At 41.7% G+C, this 27,810-nt stretch overlaps 3 protein-coding genes across 12 annotated transcripts in view; 2 read left to right on the forward strand and 1 right to left on the reverse strand.

Annotated features, from left to right (window-relative positions):
• Window positions 1-223: 223 nt before the first annotated feature.
• On the forward strand, window positions 224-23,967 carry snap91b (synaptosome associated protein 91b). 7 transcript variants are annotated; one of them, XM_019261429.2, is made up of 23 exons: window positions 224-381; window positions 498-777; window positions 6,466-6,608; window positions 6,944-7,019; window positions 7,750-7,852; window positions 7,991-8,084; window positions 8,177-8,288; window positions 8,382-8,488; window positions 8,576-8,617; window positions 9,110-9,183; window positions 9,400-9,405; window positions 10,005-10,017; window positions 10,108-10,232; window positions 10,654-10,727; window positions 10,950-10,964; window positions 11,525-11,695; window positions 13,775-13,873; window positions 17,274-17,360; window positions 19,659-19,745; window positions 20,577-20,638; window positions 21,668-21,745; window positions 21,824-21,935; window positions 22,593-23,967. In XM_019261429.2, the coding sequence occupies exons 2-22, from the start codon at window positions 648-650 to the stop codon at window positions 21,908-21,910; spliced, it is 1,785 nt and encodes a 594-aa protein (XP_019116974.1). In that variant the 5' UTR covers window positions 224-381; window positions 498-647; the 3' UTR covers window positions 21,911-21,935; window positions 22,593-23,967. The 7 variants fall into 7 exon arrangements, with proteins under 7 accessions (XP_019116974.1, XP_019116976.1, XP_010737600.2 ...); XM_019261431.2 differs by having other exon boundaries at window positions 20,577-20,608; XM_010739298.3 differs by having other exon boundaries at window positions 19,674-19,745.
• On the forward strand, window positions 13,888-17,289 carry LOC109139080 (clathrin coat assembly protein AP180-like). Of its 3 annotated transcripts, XM_019261441.2 has the most exons (4): window positions 13,888-15,972; window positions 16,210-16,287; window positions 16,609-16,695; window positions 17,154-17,289. In XM_019261441.2, exons 1-4 carry the CDS (start codon window positions 15,780-15,782, stop codon window positions 17,156-17,158), a joined length of 363 nt encoding a protein of 120 aa, XP_019116986.1. In that variant the 5' UTR covers window positions 13,888-15,779; the 3' UTR covers window positions 17,159-17,289. The 3 variants fall into 3 exon arrangements, with proteins under 3 accessions (XP_019116986.1, XP_027140383.1, XP_019116985.1); XM_027284582.1 differs by lacking the exon at window positions 16,210-16,287; XM_019261440.2 differs by lacking the exon at window positions 17,154-17,289 and having other exon boundaries at window positions 16,609-17,045.
• LOC104925648 (serine protease 23) overlaps window positions 22,608-27,810 on the reverse strand; it is a 66,413-nt gene continuing 61,210 nt past the window's right edge. For both annotated transcript variants that reach the window (XM_027284581.1, XM_019261439.2), the window contains one exon: window positions 22,608-27,495. In XM_027284581.1, the coding sequence (XP_027140382.1) occupies window positions 26,088-27,491 (1,404 nt within the window). In that variant the 5' untranslated portion in view covers window positions 27,492-27,495 and the 3' untranslated portion in view covers window positions 22,608-26,087. The remainder of the gene's footprint in view (window positions 27,496-27,810) is intronic.

Consider the following 27,810-nt stretch of genomic DNA (forward strand, 5'->3'; position numbering starts at 1 on the left):
AACATCTGAAGAGGCTGATCAGAGACCGCAATCTGACATCCGAAGAGGACATTGCGGGTTCTTGTCTTATTGAAAGGGTTTTTTTTTAATGCACTAACGCGGGAGGAAAGACATCCAAACCTGATGCGCGCTCCAAACGGGATATTTGACCGACCTACGGAGTGTTGATTTTACATTCCCACGTTTTCCAAGAATCATTTTTTTTTTTTGGACAACCATATCGTCTTATTTCTTTTTCAAATCGTTGCTGCGGGGTGAGAACACAGCTTTTCATCGCCGCTTGAGCGTTACATAACCGAGTGGCATTAGCTGTCCGAGGTGCTGAAGTGAACGGTCGGAGGACTATAACGGGACGAGCCGAGGGGGAATTCACAACCTTGCGTAAGTCTAATCATGTCACCGCGCATATTATCAACGTGACCACGTTATTTGATGCGAAAATAACATTTATGTGGTGCTTTGAGCTCATTTTGTGCGCTTTTTCTCCGCCCACACAGAAGGTCACAGGCCTATCAATCGGGGGGAAGAGGAAAAACGCGCCTCTCGCTGAACCACCGGGAAGCAGCTGGGTTATATTCATATTTTTTTCCCCATCATCATCTGTGGTGAAATACATTCCTGTAGCTGGTTGATTCAACGGAGAGAAAATGTCGGGGCAAACGCTCACGGATCGCATTGCCGCTGCGCAATACCAGCTAACGGGATCAGATATGGCCCGGGCTGTCTGCAAAGCCACCACTCATGAAGTGATGGCGCCCAAGAAAAAGCACCTGGAGTGTAAGTGTAGTCCTTCTTCCATCTCTCCCACTGCATGGTCCGGCTTTACAGGGGCCTACCTACCCTAGCATGCTGCACACAGATGCCATTAGTGCACTCACACCATCATGACCAGTCATTTCTTAATAGCCTTAGCTTAAAAGGGTGTGGTGGCCATAATGAATTGATGTGGCTACTGGTGATGACCCCTCTGGTGACCCTTTGTGTCAGCCCTCCAGTAAAGTTGATGGAAACCCAGTGAGATAGAGAGAGAGAGAGAGAAGAAAGGGAGAGGGAGGGAGGAAAGGTCATATTTTAAGGTAGACTGACAAATCATCCTCACATTTACTTTCTCCCTTTCTGTGCTCCTGCAAAAGCTACTTCCATCACTTGAAATTTAAGCTTTATTGTGGCACAGAAATGCTGAAGGCCTGCATGTCTAAATATGAATGGAAATTTATGTTTCATGTCCACATATACTAGATAAAAAATGTGAATTAGAAGCTCGGATAATGTATGAACAACATGCAAAGATCTATTTGAGTGAGTGAGGTTAAGCAGGGCCATAAAGTCACAGCTGAATACAGTTATCAAGCCTCACAGCTTTATTAACACATCACATCTATGTATGACAGCAGGGGACACTTTATGAGAAATCATGATTAATCACTGTCATCTACCACAAATACTGAGTCAGACCAAGGCAGTGGCACGCTGCATACAGATGACGGGTGGTCTGATACGCTCTGCATGCTTCTTTTTTTTAATCTCTGTCTGCTGTCTGTCTGTGTCTGCATGTGGTCGCTGGGTAGGTTTGGCCCCGGTGTGTCTTGGGCTAGGACCTTATATCTTGTGATCCGCTCCCCTGCTGAATAATTTAATAATCAGCCAATGACTGCCTTGCATTATTTACACAGCCAAAGGTGACAGTGCTGATGCTAAAATGTGACAGAGACCGTTGCTTCTTCACTTTTTGCTGTGTCCCTGTGTGTGTGTTTTCTGTGTGTCTTTTGACTATTAAATGTACAGACTCAGACTTGTGTAGCTGCTGAGCAAACTGTTACAGGTGCATGACCTCGTGACCCTTTTCTCCGACTACAAGGGATCACTTACCAACCACGAACACTTTTTATTTATAAGATGTTCCAACATAAACTAGTATCCACATGTAAAGACGTCGTCTTCCATCATGGTTTCTAGTCTAGTCTATGTCTAGTCTTAGGCTTTATCCCTTTCTAGGGCACTTCAACAAGCCACTTGTATGTAGGCCACTGTGCTTCCCTTGCATGTGTATCTTGGCTGGAAGGAAATTCCTAACCTCAAAAGACTAAAAACCATTTTCACCCAGATCCAAAAGACTTTCATTGAGTTCACAACATAGTCACTGGATATAGTTTAGGCTGAAAACAGGAAGTCAAATTCAGGCATGTAAATAATCTTTCAGCATGTCTACAATACTCGATGATAGGTAGATATAATAGGTCATATTTTTTCCTTTGTCACAGTGACACAGCCTGTGACCCTTGGGGTGGATGTGGGTGTGTGTTGTTGTTGGTGGCAGTGGTGGTGGTGGTGCAGTGCAGTTTCCATGGCAACAGATTGAGAGTGTCAGGGGATGGCAACCGTAAGGACGGAGGGAGATTGTGTGAAGGAAGAAGACAAATGACAGGCCTGTCATCTTGGGAGTGCAGGGACAGCTAACTACACAGGATGGAGTGTGTATGAATGTAACAGTGCAGGTTGTAACAAATGGCCATTACTGTCTTCTGATTGGAAAAATATAAAAGATGAACAGCCTGAAGTGGGAGCAGTTGTCAGTGTGAACATGTGTGTGTCAGAAGTGCCTTTTCATTCCTGATTCAGCTACAAAATAAAAATTGCAATGGTGCGTTTGATTTCTTGCAAATTGCGGCAGACGGTGCAGGTGTCAGATGTGTGTTATTTCTCACCATTGGCTGTAAAACACACTCATATTCCTGTTTATTTAGTCGTGTACTGTATATAGATACACGGTAGAGAGTGAAAAGAACATTAGAAGGCTTGTGTTACAAATTTGTAGAGAACATGTGGTCCATGCAAGGTCAGTTAAACACCAAAGGCAATAGGTTTAAATTTATCTGAGGTCACACTCAAAATATGAAAAGTAGAATCAATGTAGTGACCTGAGCAGGAAGCTGTTGGCCACATGTAAATGAGAGTAAATATAAAGCCTGCAGCCGGTTAGCTTAGCCTAGAATAAAGACTGGAAACAAGTGGAAAAACCTGGCCTGGCTCTGTCTGAAGGTAACAAAATCTACCAGTATCTCTAAAGCTCACTAATGTTGTATGTCTTTCATTTGATCCCAATGAAAACTGAAGTCAAGTTGCTGTTTTACAGATGGTTATGTGCCTGACTTGACAGGGAGCAGTAACTTCCTGAAGTCTTGTCATCACTGTAGATATAACGTGTTAGTTTGTGAGCTTTAGGGGTGCTGGTTGGTGGATTTTGTTACCTTTGGACAGGGCCAACTCACTGTTTAGCTGATTCCAGTGTTTCTGCTTAGGCTAAGCTAACTATCTGCTAGCTGTAACCTTATATTTGGAATGTTATTGATCTTCTAAGCCAACATTCGGCAAGCAAGGAAATGTATTCCCCAAAATGTAATACTATTGCTTTAAGATGTTCCCACCACTCACACAAGAGTGAAATCAGTTCTGCTAAGTGGTGGGGTGAAATCATAGACTGTATAATACATGGACGATGTATCCGTGCCATCACCCATAGTAAGTGTGGTGGCTCTGGCCAACGCTTTTTTGGCAGCCTTGCATCCGCCAGCTAATCCATATCTTTGCCCAAGATGGGCAAATATAAACATCTGCACATAAACACAGTGTGCCTACTAATGCTAATGTCTAATTTTATCTGGAACATTCTGGCTACTACTAGAGTAGCTTGTTGTGTAACTATAAAAACGACTCAAAACACAGACAAACATAGACAGACACTGTCACACACAAATATACATTTGCACAGTATGAGGCCTGACGGTTCATTATTAGAACAGTCCTGTGGGCCCTGGATTACCGTAAGAGTCTTTATTTAGCTCAGCCAATCCTCATTAGAGACACACTTGTATGTCAGTGTGTGTTTGTATCAGATAATGACACCACAACAGAAAGCATGGATTATATCCTATGATATGGCCTACATGACATATATAATAGATATAATAACATACATATGTACATAAAGAGTTAGAGTTCAGTACTATGAGCTGAAAGTCTGAGAATGGCTTTGGATAGCACTGTGAATATTATTATGAATATTAACCTGTAGCTCTGCCAGTGACATGATAATATTACATAATCACATTTCAGCCATAGTCGACCATCACTCTCTGTGTGTGTTTGAAAAGGCTGCAGGGCACTGTAGTCTCAACCATTTCACAGAGAAATAAGGCAAAGCGAGGAACAGAAAAAAGACGGCTGCAGAAGGTGTTGCAGAAAACACTGCAAAATATCTAAACTCAGGCAGGAGCCATAGTGGGGAAAATGATTTATGTCACTGCAGCTTTCATTAAACATTAAAACATCATCAGAGATGTCACAGTGTGGCTGTTACCATCTGGTCAAGCTGTACAGATGGATTGGAGCATAATTAGTAATGCAAAGATCAGAGGAAGATCTGTAAAACTAAGTCTGCCAACATTATTTTCATTTTGATAATTGAGGCTGATATTCTCTATTTAATTTGTCCTAGGGAGATCATTTAACAAGTGCAAATAGCTGCGACCACGTACGTTCACACACACACACACACTGGACCACCATTGGCAAATTTCACCATCCTAGGGCGAAAAACTGTGACCAGTAAAGGTTGGGTACATTTTTGTGGGCCGAGCAATCTAAGCTATAGAGCTGCTGGTTGTAGATAATAAACCTGGATCATTATACCGACTGACAGCAAAAGCACTGGTGACAAAAAGCTGATAATAGAAACATGTTGGCGTGTTGGTGTGAAACAGGTGGTGTCAAAACAGGTGTGTACTGTATGGGTGCCGCATGGGGGGATGGGCAATGAGACAGCCACCATAGAAAGAGCAGGATCAGTGATTAGTTATAATCTGTTTACAACCCCCACAACCACCCTAACCCCCAACCCCTCTGTCCAGGCTGCCAACCTGTTATGACCTTGAACAGCCTCACTGCTTCAACTTTCATGTCTCGTACACTCATATCTGTGTTCGTGCTTCTTAACAGACTCCCTGTTGATGTTTCCTCTTCTTCCTGCCCCTCTCTTTCTCTTCGCCTTGCTGTATTTTTGGTCTGGCCATCAGTCTGGTATCCACCTACTCAAGGCAAGGCCTATTCAATATAATGGCCTTCCTCTATTTCCATTATCAGAGGTATCTGCCAATATTTGCTTCATTCCTCTCTGGCACTCTGTATGGATACACTCAGTCCTGCCCTTGTTGCTCAGCTGTCAATGTCAGCGGGATGGACTTAAAAAATGCATTTAGAGTATATGAAATGTTCCTGTTATTCTGCCACAACCGTGCCCTTATGTCATGTACGTGGAATATGTTGTTGGGTCAAACATTGTGCAACACACTTAATATGATCTTTCCTTTTTCAAAATCTTACTTTGTCTGACTGAGCAAATTCTCTCGCTCTCTTTATAATTGTATGATGTTTCTGCTGCCAGCTGTCTCTCTCTCTCTCTCTCTCTCTCTCTGAACAAATAAGCCCAGTATCTAACTAAGAAACACCCACATCAGACAAAGAATAAATAAATAAAATGTTAGATATACTTATTATTTATTGAAAAAAAAAAGTGCTTGATCGTTGCTGGGTGTTCCAGCCGTTTTACAAAAGCGATCTTGCAAATGGTGACGCCGTTGTTTTCCACAAATGACTGTCGAGCACAAATGTTTGATAAATGAATGGTGTGACATTTCTTTTGATCTGTGAAATGTGTCAAAATGATCGAGAGGAAATGATTTCACGCTGCAAACAGCAGCTGGCATGTAGCAAATTTGGTAAAAGGAACCCCAGGTACACAAATCTGTATATCTACTAGTATAAAACTGAAACAATTAGTTAGATATTCGATTTTTGTGTGTGTGTCAGGGGTTTTCACTATTTTAGACCAATTAAAATGACATTTGGCAGATTAAGTTAGTTATCTGTTCAGTTAAGTATGTTATCCATACAAAAGTAGTGTAGTGTAAAGTAGTTAGTAGCAAGCGCTTTTTTGGCTCAGAGATAGAGATATAGTACACACATTTGTCTGTGTTACTATGAATGCCAAAGTAGTGTAACCCAGATGAATTTATCTGCACGTCCTCTTGCTCATGCACTCTTTATATTTCACCTCATGCTGACTTAACAGTCTGCACACTTACTGTTAGAGACCTCTCTGTCTGTCGGAGTGTCTGAACAGGCACCCAGGGAAGAGAGCTGACGAAGCATTATTCTGGTTTTCTGCACTGTCAGTGTGTGTGTGTGTGTGTGTGTGCCTGCGTATGTGTGTGAGTTAATATTCCCATGGGCTCACTTAATCAAAGTTTCATTAGAGCAGCTCAAATTATGTAGGTCTTTGTCTAATACTAAACTAACCGTGTGACTCCTCCAACGTGTCACCTTTCATGAAAAATCAGTGCTCCAAGTTTTGACAGGATGATGGAAGAAGTCTGTAAATGATGATGTTTCTTTGTGGGTGCGTTGCAGACCTGGTGTCAGCCACCAATACCACCAACGTGAACATCCCTCAGATGGCTGACACGCTGTTTGAGCGAGCCACCAATGCCAGCTGGGTGGTCGTCTTCAAGGCACTCGTCACCAGTCATCACATGTGTGTCCACGGCAACGAGGTTAGTGTGTGAGACCCAGAAATAACAGTCAGTCCTGGTTCGGTTCAGTGATGATAAATATAAAGGCTTGTACCGTTTATTTTTGTGCTGCGAGGGTTGTGTGTGGTGCTGAGGAGAACTAATGGTTTCATGGATTGCTAAATGCTTTAACCACAATTCTTCAAATAAATGAAATGAGTCCTGTGGGTTCATTGGGTGAGCAGTCATCTGCGGAATACAGAGAGAGAAATGTCTAATTACAGGTATTAAAGTGTTTGTGTTGTAACCCAATGTTTTCCTCCACTGCCCTTGACTGGTGTAATGACTGCTTGTTGTGTTTTCTTTCTCTTCCTCAGAGGTTCATTCAGTACTTGGCTTCCAGGACCTCCCTGTTCAATCTCAGCAATTTTATCGACAAAACAGGCTCCCACGGTGAGAACTGCATCACAGTATCTGCCAATGCAAATAAGAAAGAGATAAACACAAAGAGAGCTATCTGGCAAATAGGAGGGACTGGACATGTGATCGTACACACACTCATACACGAACACACAGGCATTTCTGTCTCGAATGTCTCGTGCAGTTACGCTCTCATATTCATACTTTTTATTACTCCATGCTTATTTACCCAACACAGCTGTATTGGGTTGCCTTGTTTTCTTACTTAGACACATTTGTAAGCATGCTTAGACAAATAATTATTAGATCAGGATTTTAGATTTGGGATTCAGTAATCCCATAAATGTGTGGTCAACATTTTGTCATGTATACAATATGTAGGGTAAAAGAATAACTTGTTAACAAGACAGCAGTGTGTGGTTATTTTCTCTGTTTTTTGTGCAAATAACTGTTGCCCAACACCTGCAAATGATTGGTTACATGCCAAAACTGTAGTTCCCAAGAGTTACAGTTACTGAATTTTGAACATTTGGGATGCATGTGTGGTATTATTTGTTAGCCTAGTTTATAAGGTTCAGTGTTTTTCCTTTGAAAAATAGTCAGATTGCTGAAGAGCAGTTGAAGGTGGATTTTACTGCATTTTTGCTGCAAGAGAGCCCCGGTCAACCGGGTCTATAGAAAACAAGTTTATGTTATGCATAACGCAGGATTGTAGCTGAAGTATTGAACCTAGTCTTCTTTCTAACACAAATGTTCTGTTTAGGCTATGACATGTCTACATTCATCAGACGGTATGGACGATACCTGAACGAGAAAGCCTTCGCCTACCGCCAGATGGCTTTTGATTTCACCAGAGTCAAGAAAGGGTATGTTGAATACAATGTTCAGAGACAAAGGTCAAACATTTCATCCTTTCAGCTCTTTGACTCATTTATTTGTTGTGCTACATTCAATGGCTGCTCTTATCCCTGTGAGCCATCTAATGCCCTGTCGTATTTGTTCAGTGCTGAGGGCGTGATGAGGACCATGACCACTGAGAAGCTGTTGAAAGGCATGCCTGTTCTGCAGACTCAGATTGACACACTCTTGGAGTTTGATGTGAGTCACACTTTGATTTGATTTGTACACTTATTTGACAGGATGATGCAGCATCACAAGACAAAGGCTCCTCTTCTCTTTTTCCATCTCAGGTTCACCCCAAGGAACTGAACAATGGGATCATCAATGCTGCATTTCTGCTCCTCTTCAAGGACCTGGTCAAACTGTTTGCATCCTACAATGACGGAATCATCAACCTATTAGGTCAATAGTCCACAAGAACCTCTTGCTTGACACCTCAAAGATGTAAACATGGATCACAGTGGATTTAAACCTGCAAACGTCTTGTTTTCATAGAGAAATACTTCAAGATGAAGAAGAGCGACTGTAAGGAGGCTTTGGAGATCTACAAGAGGTTCCTGACCAGGGTGACAAAGATCGGGGAATTCATGAAGCTGGCTGAGGTAAGGGACAACAAATACTCTTAAAACCTTCATAATCACATATATGTCATGGTTGATGCTGATTTTAAACTTTTTTTCCTTTAACAGACAGTTGGAGTCGACAAAAACGACATTCCTGACATCAACTACGTAAGTTTACACATAACATGTCTCTCGTATTTTTAAAGTGTCTTCCCTGGAAGGATTGCAGCTAAGAATGTAAAGCATATGAATACCATCTATCCCACCTGACACATGCACACACACACATACACACCCATGACTCACCCACCATAATCTCCCCGCCCAGTGTCTCCACCCGGGGGTAGTGGTGGATCTAGCAGACTCAGACGACGAAGACTGTCCTTTTCAACCACTAGAGGAACCGGTAACCACAGTAACACAGGGTGCCCTGGCTGAGTGCCTGTTGACAGGATGGAGTGTCCGCATGTTGATCCTAGTTTAATTTCAGATGCGCAACTCGTGTTTGTTTGTGTGTGTTTTTTAACATGCATGAGGATTTTGAAGTGAGATTTTCTAAAGTCACTCTCGTGGACATGATGCACAGTGTGACAATACCAATGAAAGAGACAAGAGGATAGGATTATTCATTGATTACTCTATCTTTGATGTATTTGTCAGGCTCCCAGCAGTATCCTGGAGAGTCTGGAAACACACATGAACGGTCTGGAAGATGCAAAGGGTGGAAAGAAGGGGTAAGACAGAAGTCTTTTAATGTTAGTTTGGGTGCTCATTCTCACTATGAGGCCAGATTCGATAAATTAAGATCACATAAGAAGAGATCTAAGAACCTCCATGACAAAAAATATACGTAACCAAGAAAAATGTTGTCAGAAAGAGGCTTTATTTCTATCATTTCCTTTAACCCTTCCTCTCTTTTATCCCCCTTTATGTTCATTTGGAATCACCAGTGAAGGGTGAGCATATACTGTGTTCTGTTTGTAGTTTACTAACCGCTTAGAAAACTATGTAGTTTTATTTAACTGTCATTCCTCCCCACAGGTAAACTCACACGTTATTCACATGTGAATTACAATATGTAGGTGATCACCATGTGAATAGAAACATAATTACCATTATGCACCAACACTATAACTAGGTTTACATGTAGAAATGTGTGTTTTTTGGTGTTATTACATGTGTGCACACTGAGATATACACATGTTTTGGTAGACAGTAAGTCACCTCATGTGTATTGTCACATCCTGACATGCAATGTGAATCAGTATATGAGTTTATTTTCCAAAGTTAAATTGGTTATCAGCACAGAATTGACAGTGTTTGAAACAATGAGATGCTCCAGAGATTACTTTTTCTTTTTTTTTTTTTGGTGCTTTGGAAATTAACTCTTCATATGATCACATATGATGCAGTCTGTCGTGTATATTTGTTTGATTTATTGAGTTTAGACCTTTAAAAAATTAGAGACATAAAATAGTATCCAGCCTGTGTCCTGCAGATCTGTCTATTCCAATCAAAAGCACTAACAATTCTTCCTACATCTTCACTCTTTCAGGTCTCCAACAAAGGTGAGATGCACATTTCAGAACAGTCTTGTATTTTTGTTGAGCTCTTCCAGTCTGAAGCACTAATAAAGAGCTTCTCTGTTGATCTTCTAGGGGTCTCCGACAAACAACGTGTCTCCGACATCGACCCCAGCCAAATCTTCAAACGCTGTTCCCACACTGCAGCCACCTCCAGGAGAGGCTGCCGCCGCCGCTGCTGCTCCTGAACCAGCTGAAGAGTAAGTGTCTGTTTGCTGTAAACTCTCTGTGACTTCCTATCTTTTCTCTGCCTTTCTGTGATTATGGAAATCAGAGCCGGCCCTATAGGCATTTAGTGGTCCTAAACAAGATTTCCTTTGTGGCCCCAAAAACGCGTAACTCCTCCAAGGAGCGAGCAACATCAGTGCAAGTTAATGTGCCACCCTCCAGCAGTTGTGGCCCTGAGCAATCACATAACCCACTTATGCTAGTGGCCGGCTCTGATGGAAATCCATCTTTTTACATCTGGCAATCCTTGAAACCATTGAAAGTGTCACAAGTTATTGCTGTAGACTTTTGTCACCCAGGTGCAAGAAGAACAACAAATGTAAAAGAATTAGCCTCTGCACAGGATGGAGGTGAATTGAATGTCGTTCTCTGTGATTCTGCCTCATTCTCCAGTTCCTTGTTGGACCTGGATCCACTGTCCTCCTCGGGTCCCTCAGCACCATCAGCTGCCCCCACGTCTTGGGGAGGTAAGTCTCCCTCATTTCTGTCAAATCAGCTGCTGGTTCATCTGAAAGAATGCAAATCCACTTCCTAGCATTTACAGTATATTAAACCACCATGGCAAGAAAATAAGGTGTTATTTTACTTGCATATTACTAATTTAATCTACAGGAACTCTAAAAAACTGTTTTAGCTTTGGCTGGAACTAACGTGACTTTTCCTGGTTCCCTTGTTTTCTGCTTTCATAGATCTTCTTGGATCAGGTTAGTGTCACCTCACTCTTCACTTCACCTCCAGCCTTTAGTCTTAGACTAGTGTAGTCTTAAATCATCCTCCAGGATACCTCAATATCACTGACTCTTTCTAAGCAAACTCTAATCTGAAATTGAGGTAACCTGGTAAACAATATTAAATTAGATTTGAACCTACACTATACTGTACAAATATCACATGGTTACCTCCCTGTTTGTCTCCAGCTGTTCTCTTTAGTCTGAGTAGTCTCTTTGTTTCTCTCTGTCTTCTCTCTCCCTTCCCTCCACATACTCCATTGTCTGTTTTTGGTTTACAACGGGGGCTTTTTTGGTTCATTGTATTTTTTTTTATTTGTTGGTTATGACTCGATGGTTTACAACTTTAATTTGGTTAAAATTTGGATTTTGCTTTGCAAAACTCCAAAATTTCCTAATTGGGCTTGATTTGAATTGGACCTTTGATTTGGCTTCCTTTTGTTCACCGTTGTATCGGTGACTCAACTGGTTATTTTGGTTGCTCTTTTGGGGTTTATTTTGGTACCTTTCTTTGGGTACCCCGTTGGTACTCGCAGAAATGGGCGATTCCTTGCTATCTGAACCCACCCTCACGGCAGAGCCCGCCCCTTCCTCTGCAGCAGCAACGCCCACTCCTGCAGCGGCAGAACCCGGAGTCTCTCTAGCTCCTCCCACTAGCACAGCAGCCGCCACCTCCCCTGGCGCCGCCAATATGGATCTGTTGGGAGGTCAGTGGGCTTCCAGAAAATTCTCTACGAAAGAATCACTCTGGGAAGCTCAACCCTAAAACCATCACACAATATGATAACACAAAGACGACTGCATGCTCAAACACATACAGTATGTAGACAGAACTTTATTGATTTATTGTCTGTACTCTGCTAATGAAGTTGCATCATCAAACGCATAACTTAATGATGCACACCACCATCATTTTCAGATATCAGCTAGCTAGTATGCCTCGAAGAGTATACAATATTGAATAAATAAATAATTCTGAAAAAAATAATCATGTGAATACGTTGTGGAAAATAAATATATGAACCAATAAATTGCTAAATAATTTTAAAATTAAGAACTCATTTAAAAATGGTATTTTATATACTTAATTTTGATTTGATTATATAAATGTTTGTTTCATAATGTAATTTCTCCAATAACACTTTTATAACACACACAACTTTTATGTCACATTTTAAATCATAATCTCTTCTTCCCATGATCTCTCAGCCAATGACAGCCTTACAACTTCCAGAATGAGCCAGTTAGCTCATGTAGCTAGAATGACAACAATGCTAAAGTTATTCTGAATCAACAAACACAAGTCTATTGCTGTAACATGCTACCTTTGAGTTTAGATTATTATTACACAGCATCAAAATAAAGTGACGCTGCAAGTCTTGAGACAGTCTAAAAGACATGGATGTTGTATCTGTGACGTGACTCAAAGATTTCTGAAAAGCCACAGTGAAGCTCATAGTGTGGTGACTTTGGCTGACCCCCATCTTGGCTGTCTTGCCTCTGCCGCTTCTCGGCTAATCTAAAAATGGGAAGACGTGGAGCCGGGGTGGACCTGAGGTGGGATGAATGAAGCCCGCCTGCCAGTCAAAGCAGCCATGCTGTTAATGACACATCACTTTACGGCTTAATATTTGAACGGCGTTAAATAGAAATTCAGACTCAGTACAGTTGTCATGAACGGAGAAATTAGCTACCAAAACAGTTTTTTGTACCAGGCTGTAAACATGTTTATTTCTGCTGTGAAGTTGGACATTTTAACATTGGGGCTTATAGAAACTAACTCGTTCTGTAGCCAGCCTCAAGTGGCCGATTGAGGAACTGCAGTTTTTAGCACGTCCGTGTCGGCTTCATTTCAATGACACAGAGGTTGCTGTTGGCTCGAGAATCAAAACACTGTTTGAATAAGAAATTACTAGCTTGCTGCCCCCGTTAACAATGGAGCTAACTTGTTAAATTTGGTGCAGTTAGTCAGCTTGCAGTGCAATTTGCAGTTAGTCAGCTTGATTGCTTGAGCGAGGAAGAGGCCATGTGATTGGCCAAAAAGGTGACAGTGCTGCTGTGATGCAATGTGACAATGTGAAATAAAAGTGTCAATGGAGAAATACCATTATGAATTTGACAGATGTTTCACAAACTATTGGCTCATTTATACGTTTTATGCAATTTATGAATGTGATTATTCATTTTATAGTTATTTATTTAATGGCCATTTTGCGGCTCCATACAAAATAGATAATATTCTCTCTTGCACACACTCAGACACACTCAGTCATTTCTGCATTATGTAATTATGTACAGCCAGTCAGCCACACACTCACCTTCGGCCTGCACATAAACATACTGCTACACTCATTCTCCGCATTTGTTTGATAGGCAGACATGCTTTTCTTTGACCTCAGTGAAAAGCAATTCTATCAAACTCTGTCACATTGTTACAGCTACAGAAAGCAGCTGTAACACTTGTAGATTTCAGGCTTATTCTGCTCTTTGTGCCGTAGATAATCCGAGCTGTACTGCCTCCTGTCTGTATTCCCATTTGTCCATTCACCTGTCAGTCATTAATGTTTGATATTAATGCTGCAAGCTATGGCTTTCGTTACGTAATATTAAGTGTTTTCTACATAAATGCTAAAAGTTTACCTTTATTCTCCTGATCTCTTCTTTTCTCCTCATGTTTCCTGACTCCTTATTTATTTTCTCTTCATCTTTATTTCTTCATCTCTATCTCTATCTCTCCCTCTGTCTCTGGACATCTCTGTCTCTGCTGGGGTTTGTGTGAACCTCAGATGCCTTTGCAACACCTGCTCCTGCCACTGAGGCCTCTGCAGCCGCAGCTGAAGGTGGGGCTGCCGCTACGTCTGCCCCAGCCGCCAACGCTGGAGCTGGTGGGTGACTGAAAGTCTGTCTGTGCGTCTGTTTGTGTGAATATGTTTGAGTCAGTGGTGGAAAGTAAAGTACATGTGTACTCTAAGTGTACAAAGTACTTAAAACTGAACTCACTCCTCACTGCAATGCAAGAACAATGCTCTTTCTTTATTTCCATAGCTTAATAAGCTGGTTTACTAGCTACAGCACATTTCAGCTGATAATCGATGGTTGCTGGGTAGAAATGATTACCCTGCTTTTGTCTACATGTGTTAATTAAGAGATGAGATAGACTTTAATGATCCCACACTGTGGAAATTATATATGATTCAGTAATCACTAATTGACTTTAATAAAGACATCAGCATGCATGCCGTTCTTCACCATCCTTTGCTCACCATAAACGTAAAAAAGGTTAGACAGGTTAGATTTGATACATGATCCACACGTTTGATGTCTTAATTTCACCATGAAACTATTGTTGTCACCTGCATGTCATTGTAGCACCCTGCTGAAAGTAGTGAATTTGCTACGTTATTGTAAACTGCATGCTGTGTGAAAGCAAAAAGCTTCACAGGCATTGCCACAGTTACTAAGATAGCGTATACTCCACCACAGCATAGTTTTTTGTTCTCCTACATTTATCTAAACTATATTCTAACTAAGATATGTTTAGACCAAAATACTGAGCTAATTAAAGGACCAGTGTGCAGGATTTAGCAGCATCTAGTAGTGTAGTTGCTGGTTGAAACACCGAAGGAGAAAATAAGGGGGCTGCAAAACATGCCAAAAATGAACAAGGCCGTATGTAAAGCTTGTGTTTAGTTTGTCCATTCTGGGCTACTGTAGAAACATGGCAGTCCAATATGGTGGACCAGCAGCATCTGTAGATTTAAAATGCTCATTCTAACATAATAAGAACATAAATTCTTATTTTCAGCTGATTATACACATATTAAAACATAGTTATGAATATTGTGCTCCATATCTGACACATTATGTTCTTACACACTGAACCTTTATGCTCTCTACATAGTATTAAATCAACATTACTAATGATAATAATACTCCAGTAGGCCTCTTTTCAGACATTTTGATATGTCGCAGTAAGAAAAGCAAAGTGGTGTAATGACTTTTTAATCCGTATGGACAATAAATATGAAGGTACCACCAGTAGACAGTTAGCTCAGGACAAAAACTGGAAAACTTTTTATATAACTAAACAAATAAGATATAAAATGTTATTCAGTGAGCTTAAGAGGGGCAGTGAGTTTTTTCCACCACTGGTTTGAGTGTCGTGAATGAAAAGATATGTGATAACTTACAAACCTGTTTGTGTGTGTGTGCAGTTCTTGTTGGTCTCAAGTTGTAATCTGAGTTTCATCTCGAGGCGTTGTGAGGGGACAGTAGGCGTGCAGATTTGTTTTTCATTACCGCTGGGGTCTGGACAGTGCTATTGTTGTTACCATGGCGATCAAAGACAGCGCTCTAGCTCTCATGTTTTGGCATCAGAAGATTTGTGCATTTTCTGTTGAGGAGAAGGACGCCTGTGGCAGTGGTCTGGTTTTAGTTGTGGTTTGTTCCTTTGGTTTATAGACTGTGAAGGTGTCTATAAGATGTAATATCTGTTTCCACTGACAACAGGAGTGTGTTGGAGCTCTGCAAATTCTCTCCTATCGTTCCTTTCAGATTCTTTCTCCTCACTTTCATGTTTATGGCATTGTTTCCAGTCATCATCACATGAAATGTGTTATTTATTCTGTTTTGTACTAAAGTCATTGTTGTCTAACATTCCCCTTCACTCTCCATGTGTTACATTTCTTCCTCCTCAACCTCCCCACCCCACTTCTTCCCCCCAAAGACCCCTTCGCTCCCTCGGAAGGTAGCACCAACGCGGCAGCATCTTCAGGTCTAGACCTTTTCAGCATGACGACAGCGGAGAATAATAACCCGGGTAGCTCGCTGGATGCCTGTTTTAGCTCTGTGGTGCCCCAGCCGTCCCCCTCCCCTTCCCCGTCACCGCTCTTCACCTCTGCTTCCAGCACCATCACCACCACTGCAACCATTTCAGCTCCCATAGCCCCCAGCGCCGTCAACCCTTCGACTGACCTTTTCAGCGGTAAACGTTAGAGATGTGTGTGGTCCAGTATTCATCCTAATGTCTTGTGCTCTTAATCATATTGATTAGCATCCTTCTGAATTCCCTTTTATTCTTCTTCGTTGATTTCATCATACTAAATGTGCACATATTGAGGACCTCCTTTAGTTGAACTTGGCTGCTGTATGTGAGCACGCTCATCTGTTTTTGAAGTGCATTTTAATACGCAGCTCCCTCTGGTTGCGCATGTGTTTGTAGATCTCTTTGATTCCATGCCAGACACGAGCTTCACCACAGCAGCAGACCCTGCTCCCAGTGCTGACTTGTTTACAGCAGGTACCCTACTATCGCAACTACTCTGCTATCTCTCGTGCGCTCTCGCTCTCATATCCTGTCTCGCTGTGTGTGTTGTTCAGCTTTGTCCTTGGCTTTGATCGGAGAAGAACAAGAAAGGAAATGAGATTGCTCTCTTATGGGTCAGCTAAAAGCTATTGAGCTGTTTTCTAAATCACTCTTACCTCCTTTCCCATTCCAGCATGTACTGCGTGCGCTGCAATAGCGATTGATAAATGTGTGTTATAATGAATCACAGTTTGTGTGGATTTGTGTGTGAGTGTGTTGGGTCTCTAAACACCATCTCCACCTTGCCCTCCCCAGCGGATGTGTTCAGCTCCCCTGCCCCCATCCTCTCCTCCGCACCCCCACCCAAAATTGACACGGGAGCCATCATGAACCTGTTTGGTGGTGGGTAACTCGCATGACTGCCTGTCCTCTCTCTGTCTCCCCTGTTCATGAACGCATCGTCAGCGAAGACGAGTAGAAACATCGACTCGAACAACTAATATTGTATAAGTTTCATGATTTTGTGTTGTCAGGACTGATAGATATCTTGTGGATCGATCATGGAAGTATCACAAGCAGACACCTGAGATGAAGCTTGGTCATGTTGAAATAGTTGAATTATTTATGAGCTGCAAGCTATGAATTTTGTGTGGGCTTTTTCCTTTCCTTTCCTTTTTGCTGGCCTCAGTGTCTTTATTCAAAGTATCATTAGCACAGATGAGTGTATGTGTGCATGTGTGAGTGTGTTTTAAATTTACAAGCAGTGTTTCCTGGATTATTTGAATATACATGTATATAAATAAATATATATATATATATAAATCCTGTCTAACTCTAAACACTTTGTTTGGCATTACCAGCGTGAAGCCGAAGGCTGACTATTACCCCTTCTTTGCCCTCATGCTGCATTGGGAATGGCTCAACCTACTTTGTCCTGGCATGGTACGGTTTGGTATATCTTTTTTGGATTGACCTGCCAGAGTCCACAGGAGGAGGCGATGCCACAGCTGCTGCTGCTGCTGCTGCTCCTGCTGCTCCTGCTGCCCCCGGTGCGGAGCTCATGTCAGGTAAAACTCTTAAAATGTGACTCTGCATGTGTAGTGTGTACAGTGGAGGGAATATCAACACGTTACAGAAATGACATTTCAGTGAAACACACTGTGCTATAGCCATGGATGGATTATTTAACAGGCTTATCGGGCACAGGCCGAGAGATCAGGGGGCTCCTGGGTTGTTGTTTTTGCTCCTGAGTCTTTTAATAGAGTTTGTCTGCTTCATGTTGGAGCTGCACAGCATACTGATGCTACATACGATTAAAAGTCAAAGTCACATTGGTAAAGCTATTCAAACTCTTTCACTAGTGAGGACCACACACATCAACAAGAACAAAATGAAAAGATTGTGAGTGAAGCATGAACTCTTGTACTTCTTCAGTCTGTTGCTGCATTTTGGAGAAGTTTCAGTGGGAAATCTGCCGTAGCACCCAGACAGAACGAAATACAGTGGGTGGGAGTGGTGCAGAGGGCATTTATTGGAATTCAGAAGTGCCTAGGTGGAGGTGTGGGCTCAGTCCTTACCGCAGCAGCCCAGGGTTTGATTCCACCCCGTGGCTTTTTGATGCACGTCGGACGACTTTCTTTCTTTCTTTCTTTCTTTCTTTCTTTCTTTCTTTCTTTCTTTCTTTCTTTCTTTCTTTCTTTCTTTCTTTCTTTCTTTCTGTCACTCTTCGGCCGTCTTTGTCAAATACAGATTCAAAAGCCCCAAATATGCCCCAATAATGCTACTAAAGTTATTATCTAGCAGTATTTGTTGTCTTTTTGTGTCTCTTTCATTGCGGATATCTTCCTTCCTATGTCCTATGTGGAGCTGTTACATCTCTGTGGTCAGAGGCCTTATAATCCATCCATGACTACATCTATTGTTGATTTATTGGTAACTGCATGATGCCTTGTTATTGTCGTTATAATGTTGAATACCTACTGTCAGTTGTTTACAGTGTTTGCCTGGCAAAGTGGTCATTTTATCTGTAGATGTATCAGTCACTGTTTCTATTAACTTTGGTAATGGTTAATGAAATAGTTTGCTGTTAGCTAGTCTACATTTATTTATGATTTATATATTTGCTCATTGTCACACTGAATATTAAATCGTTACACAGGTGGTGTATTTGACTGCTCATTGGTTCAGTGTTTAAGTAAAGTGCTTTGGATTCAAACTATGTCCATATGTGGTCGTGCTAACGTCATCATCGCCTCATTTGCATAGTACGACTGTGGTCATTAGTCGTCGAGGAATTCCTCCGATCTTTCATGACCGTGGTAACTGTGGTCACCGTTACCGTGGGAACGTGGGGACTTGCTCATTTGTGCCACTGGTCTTCATGTTATATAACTGATTGTCTGCAATACTACTGCTTGAAGGCTTAATTCTTTCTTTCCCCTCTCTTTCTATCACTCATGCGATAAATCTAATGGTTTCATTGTCACCCACTACTTTAAAACTACATTGCATTTTTTTTCCTCTCTCTGGCATCTGTGCTTCTTTTACTTTCCTCTCTCTCTTTCTCTCTTTTCCTTACTCACTCTCTCCATCTGGCTCTTGGGCTGGCTCATTGCTTGCTTCCCGCCATTTGATTGGGTGAGTTTCCTTGCTCTTTAACACGCTAATTTCCCACAGTGCACTGCTGCATTGCAGTGGTGCAAAGGCTCAACTGCACTGTCCCTTCTGCCACCAGATGCTTGATGGTTACAAAGAGTGTGTGAAGTATTAGCAGTATTATATCGTGCCTGTTTAGCAGTTAACCTCACATCACTCTTGCTGCAGTGCTTTTGCCCTCATCACAACTTCACAGCGATCACACACATACAGTAAAAACCTCGACATTTACCAACAAGCACTAAAAAATGCAAAACACAGATTCTGGTGTTTATCTCATATACTTATTCTTTAAAGCTGGACTAGCTCATTGCTCATATTGAAAATTACCATAGTCAGCTGACCTGAGAGATGTCTCCTGTGACAGATACAGCTACATTAGATCACTAATCATGATCTTAAATAGACTATCTATTTACTACCATAGATGTCATTTAATTTCTTATTTTGTGATATTAACCTGCTCTCTAGTTCACAATCCAATGCTCCTCTCTTCTCTCTGTTGTCATGGAGACATCTATTGGTTGTCATGGTAATCCCCAGTAGTAAGGAGGGCTGCTACTGACTTCTGGTAGAGTGTGAGGATTGCTTGCATTAAGGATGCTAATACCTCCCTCCTTCCTCTCTCCTCTTCTCCATCCTTGCCCCCTTACCACCCCCGATCCCGCCCCTCTCCTCCTCCTCCTCCTTCCCTTCCACCCCTTGTGTAGTATTTGATGGACTAGGAGATGTAATGAAGCCCACTCTGACCCCTCAGACGGGTGATGTTGACACCTCCATGGCTAACATGGCAAGTAGTAAGTAGTCATTTAGATTAAGCTACAGATGTCATAGATATTGATTTAAAGGACAATGTTTGGGGAAATACGCTTATTCGAGTTAGATGAGATTGATGCCACCCTCATGTCTGTTCTTTAAAGCCGCTCTCTGGCAAGAGGTAGACGAAGCTTAACGTGGCATAAATCTCTAAACTGGCAATTGCTCAGAGCCAAGAGCTTGTCTACAAATAACCTGTTGTTGTCATTTTGATATTCAGTGTTTTAATTCAAACAAATGAGATATAATGTGTTAAATATTGAGCTTTAATAGAAGAGCTTTATTGAGTATGTTATGTTTCCCCTCTGCTAAACAATTGCTGGCTGTAGACTTATATTTAACAGACAGATGAGACAGGTATAAATGTGGTTAAATAAGCATATTTCCGAAACTGTTCCTCAGTGTACAGGGCTATGCTTATCTTAGCATAAAGAAACAGCTAGCCTGGCTCTATCCAAAGTTATCACAAAATAACTGCAGCACTATAAACCACAAATAGGTGTTTATATGGTTCTGTTATTGTACAAATGAAGAATATTGGGATACAATGTGTTAATGAAGTGCTGATAGGCACATTTATGATCTTGGAGGGAGCCTGGCGAGCTGTTTCCAGCCTTTAAACTAAGTTAATCACTTCCTGGCTCCAGCTGCATATGTCACCTCTAACGTGATATCAAAGATCTTTCTCACTATTGCTCACTATTGTTTTAATTCATCCTCTTTTGTACATTATTTATGCTGAGTGGTCATAACTATGTCGGTAAATGAAAACAGTGATTTTGCAGCACCCTTTCTTTCTCTCTTTGTCTCAGATCTCACAATGGGAACCTCAGCGGCCCCTCAGGTAGCTCCCCCCTGTTGGGGTGCTCCCATGGTAAATGTTGTCTGTGTCTTATAGCATGGAGTGGAGCCGCATGGCAGCAACAGACAGGGAATAGCAGCAATCACAAGCATTGCCTTCATCTGGCTCTCCAGGTTCCAGGTCCAATTGTACAACTAGGACACTGAGAGGCATGGCAGTGAAGAGAGGAAACCAGACTTATTTCTAACTAGTGACACATCTCATAACACCTCTAATAGTGCACACACTGGTAGCAAATAGTCCAAAATGGGGGGAAATATTATGGTAGATTTTGACATGCGGTCTAGTTCAAAAGACTTTTTATATTTCTGGAATATCAACTGGAGAGTGATGAAGTGGCAAATGATAGTGCCAAATTAAGAAGCTGTTGCTTGGAAACAGCTTCTTCTTCTTCTTCTTCTTCTTCTCAAGTTTTCTTTAACACCTTGAATCCAGGCAAACCACCTGGTTCTCCCCCTCATAGCTGAACTCACACCTTCATCGACACATTCGCTTCTTATGGATGTTTCAGTTGTCTTTTTTGGCAACAACAGAAATGACACTCTCATCTGAAGGCTACCTGCAAAAAGCTTCCCCCTCTGCTCTCTTTAAATCCTCGCGCATGTGTGAATCAAACATGAATTATCAGGATAAGTTAGGGCTTTTGTTGTGTCTGTGTTTTCATTTGTCGTTTGTCCAGGATTTGTCACTTTTGTGTCTTTTTACGCATTGTGTGATTTTTTTTTAATGTGTGTTTGCAGTGTGTGTGTTTGTGTGTGTGTGTGTGTCATATATGTAGTGTAGTAACATCCCAACTCCTCCTCTCCCTCCCCTCCACACCTTTAGACCGTACCCATGGGTGTCCCTCCTTTTATGGGGACTTACCCCACCTACAGCATGGTAAGACCACCAGTCCAGTACGGTCTAGTAATGTCCTTGAACCAGTCTGGACATTACTGGACACTGATGGACAGTGAACCCTTTTGGTGGCCCTCACACCCATCAGACGGCCGACATTGTGTCTCACTGTCTCTTTTTCCCTTCCGTCTGTCTCTGTGTAAGACTGGGGCACCGGGAGCTCCCATGATGCCCATGGTGAGGCCAGGCTTCCCTGCCACGGGAGCGACCCCCGGAGCACCGGTAACACTCACACTTTTAAAAGGATTATACAAACACTGATGACAGGTTACAGCTGCTCTGACAAAAGTGTGTCTGCAGATGTCTCCTGGAGTGGCCCAGAGTCCCAGGAAGCCTCCACCACCAAGGAACGCCCTGGATGACCTCAACATTAAGGACTTCATGTAGACTGACTGACCTGTAATCTCCCAAGGTCTGTAGAACTAAAAAGCTGCAAGCTAACTTGACAATGTATGAGATGTATTCTCTTCACTTGTCGTGTCAATAGCCAGTTTGATCCTGCAGTCTTGACTTGACTTTCTAGTGAAACACTGGATTCTTTCACCTTTTCAGGCCTTTAAACTACTTTTTAGTTGGCCTTGTCTTCACTAAAGACACAAGCTGTGACAAGACAACCATCCTAAGGAGTACTGCTCAACCTGTAGAAACAGTTATATAATGTTCTTCTGTTCGGTTTTGCAGGGAGCCTTGTCATGTCTGAGAGAATAACCTGTCAGGGTTATTTTAGCCCAGCCTGGGAGATTATAAATTCATGTGTTATGAATTAGACGTGTGGACAGACTGGGAGGGTCCAGTAAAAAGATAAGATTATGGTAAATAGAGGATCTAGCTTGACCCACACTACTGACTTCAGTTTTCCTTCCTCCCTAATTAAATGGAAGTTTAAGAATAAATCACTGGGTGTCCGTTAAAGAGATCTCTAACCAAAAAAGTCGGGAAACACTGCGTTAGTGTGATCAGTGATTGAGTTGATTTCACTTACATAGCTGAGAGACTTTATCAGAAATGACATTTGTCTGTAGAGTATATCATTTATAATTAGACTTTACACTTTCTCTCTTCTCTGTAGGTTTGTCATTGTGTCTGGAGCTCTGTGGATGTGGATGTCTGCACTTCCCTACTGCCTTCCCCTCAGTCATGCCCCAGCCCCTTCAGCCAACCAGCCATTACATCTTCAATCTTTACCCTGTGACCTCCTACCAGCCGCGACCCCCCCTAAAAAAAACCCCTCTGCCCTCCTTATCTAATGTTGTAGCACAACTGTGAATGTGAACCCTAGATACAGAAAAACGAAATTCTGTTTATGTGTGTGTGGGTGTGCGTGTAATTCAGTGTTAACCTTTACTTAATATACTATGGAAAAATGAACAAAAAAAATAATAAATGTGTATTTAGATTCATTCTGGATTTCCGCGTATCAGCTGACTTGGAATGGTGGATATATGTTGGTTTCTTTGCGCATCTCCCAGACGAGGACTATGTTGTTAAATGTGGACTGTGTTCGGTGTGTGTAACTTCACTGGCCAAGCCCCACTCCCACTCCTGTTGTCCAGACTAATACTGAGCTATGTTTATGTCATTAAAAACTTGGTTGTTCCTATATCTGCTCAGCCATCCATCCTCCCACCTGTCTACTTCAAGTTTTTGGAGAACAATTCTTGATCAAAATGTACCTGAGAAAAACTTGCACTGCAAATCTGGACGTATCATCGAACACATCAAACTGTGTTCACTTTCATTTTTACTTTGTCTTTTTTTCTTTTTTAGGGATTGTATGAAACATGCAAAAAAAAAAAAAGTGAACTGTGTTCGAATTGACATATGCATTTTAGACTATTTTAAATGATAGATTATACATATTTTCTTTAATCTTTATTTTGAAAGACAAAAATGTATCATATATTTTTAGTTACGTCAAATTCTATGGTTGCAAAAAAAAAAGGCAAGTAGACTTAAAAACTTTCCCGCCTTCTTTGTACATACCTCTCAATCTGTAATCAGAGGCAGTATTGAACGGAAACTTTGCCCTGAGTGTTTACTGTTTCGCCCTCTGCTGGTGTGGAGTGATACTGCATCGTAGCATGCGACACAGGTCTATCTGGGATGCATTCTCTCAGAGAGCTCCTTTCCTTGTCTCAATCGCTACACACACACAAGATGATTTAATATTAGGGTGGAAATCCAAGAGACAAGGAAGCATTTGTGTATGTGATTGGAATGTGGCCTCAGTCTTCTTTGGGTCATTTGTGACGCAGCAGCGGTCAGTACATTTCTTCGTGTACTGTCACTGGAAGTCTTGAGGACTCTCACTGTAAAGCACTCAAGTATACGCTGGATGTTCTGTGTGTTGTTTCTTTCCAAAAGTGACTGTATCTTAATCCATTGTGGCATTAACAAAGTGTTGAAAGAAAAATAAAGATGAATATGACACATAAAAACAAAAAGAATGTGGATAAATAATGTTTGCTAAGTATTCATATGAAGGCTGTGTTGTTTTTCTTTTGGGTTATTATGGATGGCATCGTCCTCCCTCCCTCAACCCCACCTGCATGTGAGTCCAAATGAGATGCAATAAAAGACAAATACACTGATCCAAACTACCCTCACGGCTCATCACTTATCTCTGTTCTGCTTCTGTCAGCTTGTTTGAACATTTTTATTTTGTGCTCAGCATGAATCATTCTGTTGACGAGAAGATGTGTTTGTGGCATGAAAATTAAATTCAGCACCAGACGAAATTAGTCACTTTTAAACATCGGAAAATACACATACACATATGTTGTGCAGACACAGTATTTCCTTTAACAGACTAGCACCAGTTTTACTTACATATGCTTCTATACAAAAGTTAAATGTTTACATTGAGCAACACAGGAAGATCATCAGGTGTTGCCTCTTCCTTTGAATTACAGAGATACATAAATTAGGTGTTTCAGAGACAGACAAACAACAGTGGTGTTTAAAAAAGGTTAATCTCAAATTGAGATATTTTGTTATGTTTTTAGTGTTGCATGTGATTTCCTACAATCTCTAAATGAGATGGTAAAACTGAAGGACATGTGTGCCTGAGAAACTATCACTTGAAGAGGTGACCTGGTCTCAGATCATCATTTCTGGACTGGTATGTATAAAACCGTGTGAATCTTTGGTCTTAAATGCATCAAACTTACAAACATTACACATAATTTCTCTCTTATTCTTACATGTAAGTGCCATGCATAAACATTACTAAGTGTTGAGACTTGCTCTCAGGTGTCTGAAGTTAGTCAGGACTGACCAGTGTCGACACACTTCATATTTCACATGTTGTAAATGCATGATGATAAATAAGTCAAAGAAACATGTGTCCTAACTCTTATACAATATGAAAAAGTTCCTGACAGCATAAATAAAATCAAACATTCACACGATAGTGAGAGTCTTCCTAATGTTTGTATCACCCTTGTTTATAACAAATACACAAAGTGCAATAATAGTTATACTAGCTGAGCAGTGAGATACATGAATCGTGTGTTATTTCAAACGACAATGGATGACAGACATTAAAATAAAACTGATTCTAAACATATAAACTTGGCAGGAAACTTTTTGAAGGGGAACCGCACAAATTTTACACTCTGTAATCTGTTTACAGGAGTTAGAGTAGTACACATGGAAAAAAAGAAAATGTTGTAAGTTGTACAAAACTTTTTGTGTCTCTAGAGGCAGCTGTGTGGAGTCTAACAAATGTCCTCAAGTGATGTCACTTGAGTCAGTGTCGTCTGGGGCTGTGGAGTTAGAAAGAAGTGAGTTTACCAGGTGTCTGTAGCTCACTCTTCGTCTCTGCTCAAGGCTAAACTAACATAACACACCCAAATGTGTAATGGGTAATGCAGCTGCTGCATTTTGAAAAGGAAGAAGAACATGTGGAGTAAAGAAATACAATATTTCTGGTTCCGCATTGAGGCATAAAGTTACAGCAACATGAAAATAGTGAAGAACTTGTTTAAGGAAATGTTTTATCTTTAGGTTGACCTGTCCTATTTGTTCTGGAACAAAAGAAATAATTAAACGTGTACTTAATATGTCTACATGCGTATTATTTTGAACAGAACCCAGATGGCATTTATGAGTATTGTGATTGTAGGGCAAATATCTTCTATAACCTTTCTTCTTGCATGTTGCTATGTAATGATGCATTTATAATGTTTGACAAAATGAATGACAGGAAGGCCTAATCACAGTAAAATGTGCATGTAGCTGTAACGCAACCATGACACGTAACCTTTGGAGGCCTGCTATTGGTTGTTTAAGTGATTAAATAAAGGCATTTTGGGGTAGACATGGTTGTAGTCCACTGCAGTCTACACTTTGGATTCAGACGCATACTTTGCTAAAAGTGCGTCTTTGTACACAGCTTCTACATCCAACATTTAAAAAAGAAATTCATCTCATAAGTCAAAGTTCAGGACCATTTTTAAGATTATTTTTTTAGAAGTTTTATACATACAGGCCCAGATCTTTGAGTCTCTTTCAAAGTGACCATGGATATTTATCTCTTGCAGGTTCGTCCATAACTTTGCAGTCAAACCTCTTTACAGAGACTTGGATCTCCATGGATCCAGTGACAGATCTGAGCGTATTTAGTTGGAGTAATCCTCACTGCAACATTAAACTCCCTCTGTTCACCTCCCTCCAACTCCACCCACCGATGGCCTAAAAACACCCCAATCACCCTCCGCTGCCACTTCCCTTTCCTGCCTGCATTTCCCACTTCCTGCCTCCGACGAATGTAAATACCTGCACCTGTAGCGCCCGCCTGTGCGTCACAGTACTGGTACATCAAGTCCTTAGACTCGTTTGCCACTGAACAAAAGCGGTAAACCACCTTTTCTTGTCCATGCTCTGGCACACTTTTGTCAGTGTCATAGCCTGAGAAGTGGATAAGTCCCAGGGGAGCAGCTGAGGGCGCTACCCCGAGGTCCATGTACTTTTGCTTGAGGGGTCGTTTCAGCTCCAGAACAGCGTAGTCATAGTCAGTGGACACTGGGTTGGTGGAGCTCTTGGTTTGGATCCAACCTAGAGGGATTTGGGTTTGTTTAACTCGTGCCCAACGAAAGACAGGCTTCTTGGGTTCAGCACTACGACGAATACGGTTGAGATGTTTTTGTTTCCCTCCTCTCTCTGACTCTATTATATTCCCATCAGCCCTTCCCTCCTCACCCTCTTTTCTTCCCCTGCGCCTCCTGCCTTTGCCTCCCTTCCTTTCCCTCACCACACCTCCATCTAGACTATTCTGCTCCTCATCTTCCTCCACTACCTGCTCCTCACCTCTCCTCCCACCCCTCCTCCGTCCTCCCCTCCTCCTACCCCCTCTTCTTCTTTTATTCTTAAGCTGTAACACTCCTACTCTAACCTTTCTTGCACTCTCCAGGTAGTCCTTCCCATCATGGATGCAGTGTGCTGCTGTTAGCACATGTTTTGGGGATATCAGGACTCCAGAGCAGCCTGTGGAGAGACGGACAGCGGTAGAAAAAGGGTAGTTGGTGATGAAATGTGAGTCAGAGATCACAAAGCGTCCATCTGTTCCATAAACCTGACGTTTCATGCGTGTACGGGCTGGTGAGTTTGCTGGTGTTCCTGCAGATGTCTTGTTAAAACCCTGCAAACTAACATCTGTATGTGTGCAGGTGCCATTCTCATACAGTGTCTCATATCCCAGAACCCTCTCTTGCTCAGTCTGCTCCATAGGCGGTCGGCTGCTTTGACACTCTATTCCACAGAGTGTCTTTGTCCCTCCTCTCTCCTCATCCTCCTCCTGCCCTCTGAACGACGGAGTGTTTAAAGGCTCTGTGTGTGCGTCCAGCAGCACCGGGAGACTCTGCCTGGTCCAGCTGTATGCCTCGTGGCCCTCATCGTTACCAGAAAGTCCAGAAGCTGTGAGGGCAGCTGCACAGAGCAGCAAACACAGGAAGTGACCGAGTCCCATCCCACTGAAAAGAAAGAGAGGCAGAGATAGAGATGATTAAAGATGTTTGAGAGAAGTACATGGTACCAAACCTCAGAACCAGCAACACAAAGTCAAATCCAATGCTCTGATTAGCAGCACCCACGTTGCTTTCATACATATGGTCAGCAGAGGGCGCAATTTCAAAAGAATAAACCACTGAGCAGCGAAGTAGAAGAAATGAGCTATACTAAATCAAAATAATATTTATTCTATTTTATTTATTTATATTTGAAAATACATGTGATGTTTCCTTCTTGCATGCAACAGTCCACTTTTAATGCAAAAAAAAAAATTGATT

This window comes from Larimichthys crocea, chromosome XI (assembly GCF_000972845.2).
Source record: "Larimichthys crocea isolate SSNF chromosome XI, L_crocea_2.0, whole genome shotgun sequence".
Taxonomy (NCBI): domain Eukaryota; kingdom Metazoa; phylum Chordata; class Actinopteri; family Sciaenidae; genus Larimichthys; species Larimichthys crocea.

Coding starts and splice junctions, on each gene's coding strand:
- LOC109139080 (XM_019261440.2), top strand. CDS start 15,780: ATGACGACAGCGGAGAATAATAACCCGGGTAGCTCGCTGGATGCCTGT. Junction 15,973..16,209: donor TTCGACTGACCTTTTCAGCG/GTAAACGTTAGA, acceptor ATGTGTTTGTAG/ATCTCTTTGATTCCATGCCA. Junction 16,288..16,608: donor TGCTGACTTGTTTACAGCAG/GTACCCTACTAT, acceptor TGCCCTCCCCAG/CGGATGTGTTCAGCTCCCCT.
- snap91b (XM_019261429.2), top strand. CDS start 648: ATGTCGGGGCAAACGCTCACGGATCGCATTGCCGCTGCGCAATACCAG. Junction 8,618..9,109: donor ACATTCCTGACATCAACTAC/GTAAGTTTACAC, acceptor TGTATTTGTCAG/GCTCCCAGCAGTATCCTGGA. Junction 13,874..17,273: donor AGCCGCCAACGCTGGAGCTG/GTGGGTGACTGA, acceptor TTGACCTGCCAG/AGTCCACAGGAGGAGGCGAT.